The following is a 550-nucleotide window of genomic DNA, read 5'->3' as shown; positions in this document are numbered from 1 at the left end:
CACGCAGCTCCCTATACACCCCGCTCCTTTTGTTTAGTTTATTTGTACTTTCTCCTCCCTTTATATTTTTAATTTTTTATTGTTTTATAGCTACACGTAAACACACAGCACACTGCAAGCTGTCTGTACACCCCACGCTGCCTATACACCCCAACAACGCAGCAGCATCCGAGCCCACCAAACAACCCGGGAGAATGAAACAGTTTCTTCTAGTGCTAACCAGCACTGTTGCTGCTGCAGCAGCAGCAGCAGCAGCAGCAGCAGCAGCTAGTGCTGCTGCTCGCGAGTATGATGTGGTGTGTAGTTTGTTTATTTATATTTATTTATTTATTTTATTATATTTTATTTATTTTTTTTTTAATAGGAGAAAGTAACGGAGTTGCCGTCGTGCCTGAAGGGGGGGACCCTTCGGCCCTATCAGATGGAGGGGCTCAACTGGCTCGTCTCGCTGCACAACAATGGACTCAATGGAATACTCGTGAGCTGCTGCTGCTGCTGCTGCTGCTGTTTCTGCTGCTGCTGCTGCTGTTTCTGCTGCTGCTGCTGCTGC

The 550-nt window shown here is 47.1% G+C and overlaps 1 protein-coding gene across 1 annotated transcript in view; it reads left to right on the top strand.

The window, feature by feature from the left end:
- The window catches only part of EMH_0026540 (transcription regulatory protein SNF2, putative), a gene marked incomplete at both ends in the record, with an annotated part of 3604 nt that extends 3567 nt beyond the window's left edge, over nt 1–37 (top strand). Inside the window, one exon of the mRNA XM_013502630.1 lies at nt 8–37. Coding sequence (XP_013358084.1) covers nt 8–37 — 30 coding nt within the window. The remainder of the gene's footprint in view (nt 1–7) is intronic.
- Between the last annotated feature and the right edge of the window lie 513 nt (nt 38–550).

The sequence above is a fragment of the Eimeria mitis genome, genomic scaffold (genome assembly GCF_000499745.2).
Source record: "Eimeria mitis Houghton genomic scaffold, Emh_scaff979, whole genome shotgun sequence".
Lineage (NCBI taxonomy): Eukaryota > Apicomplexa > Conoidasida > Eucoccidiorida > Eimeriidae > Eimeria > Eimeria mitis.
This window is presented reverse-complemented; position numbering and strand designations above follow the sequence as displayed.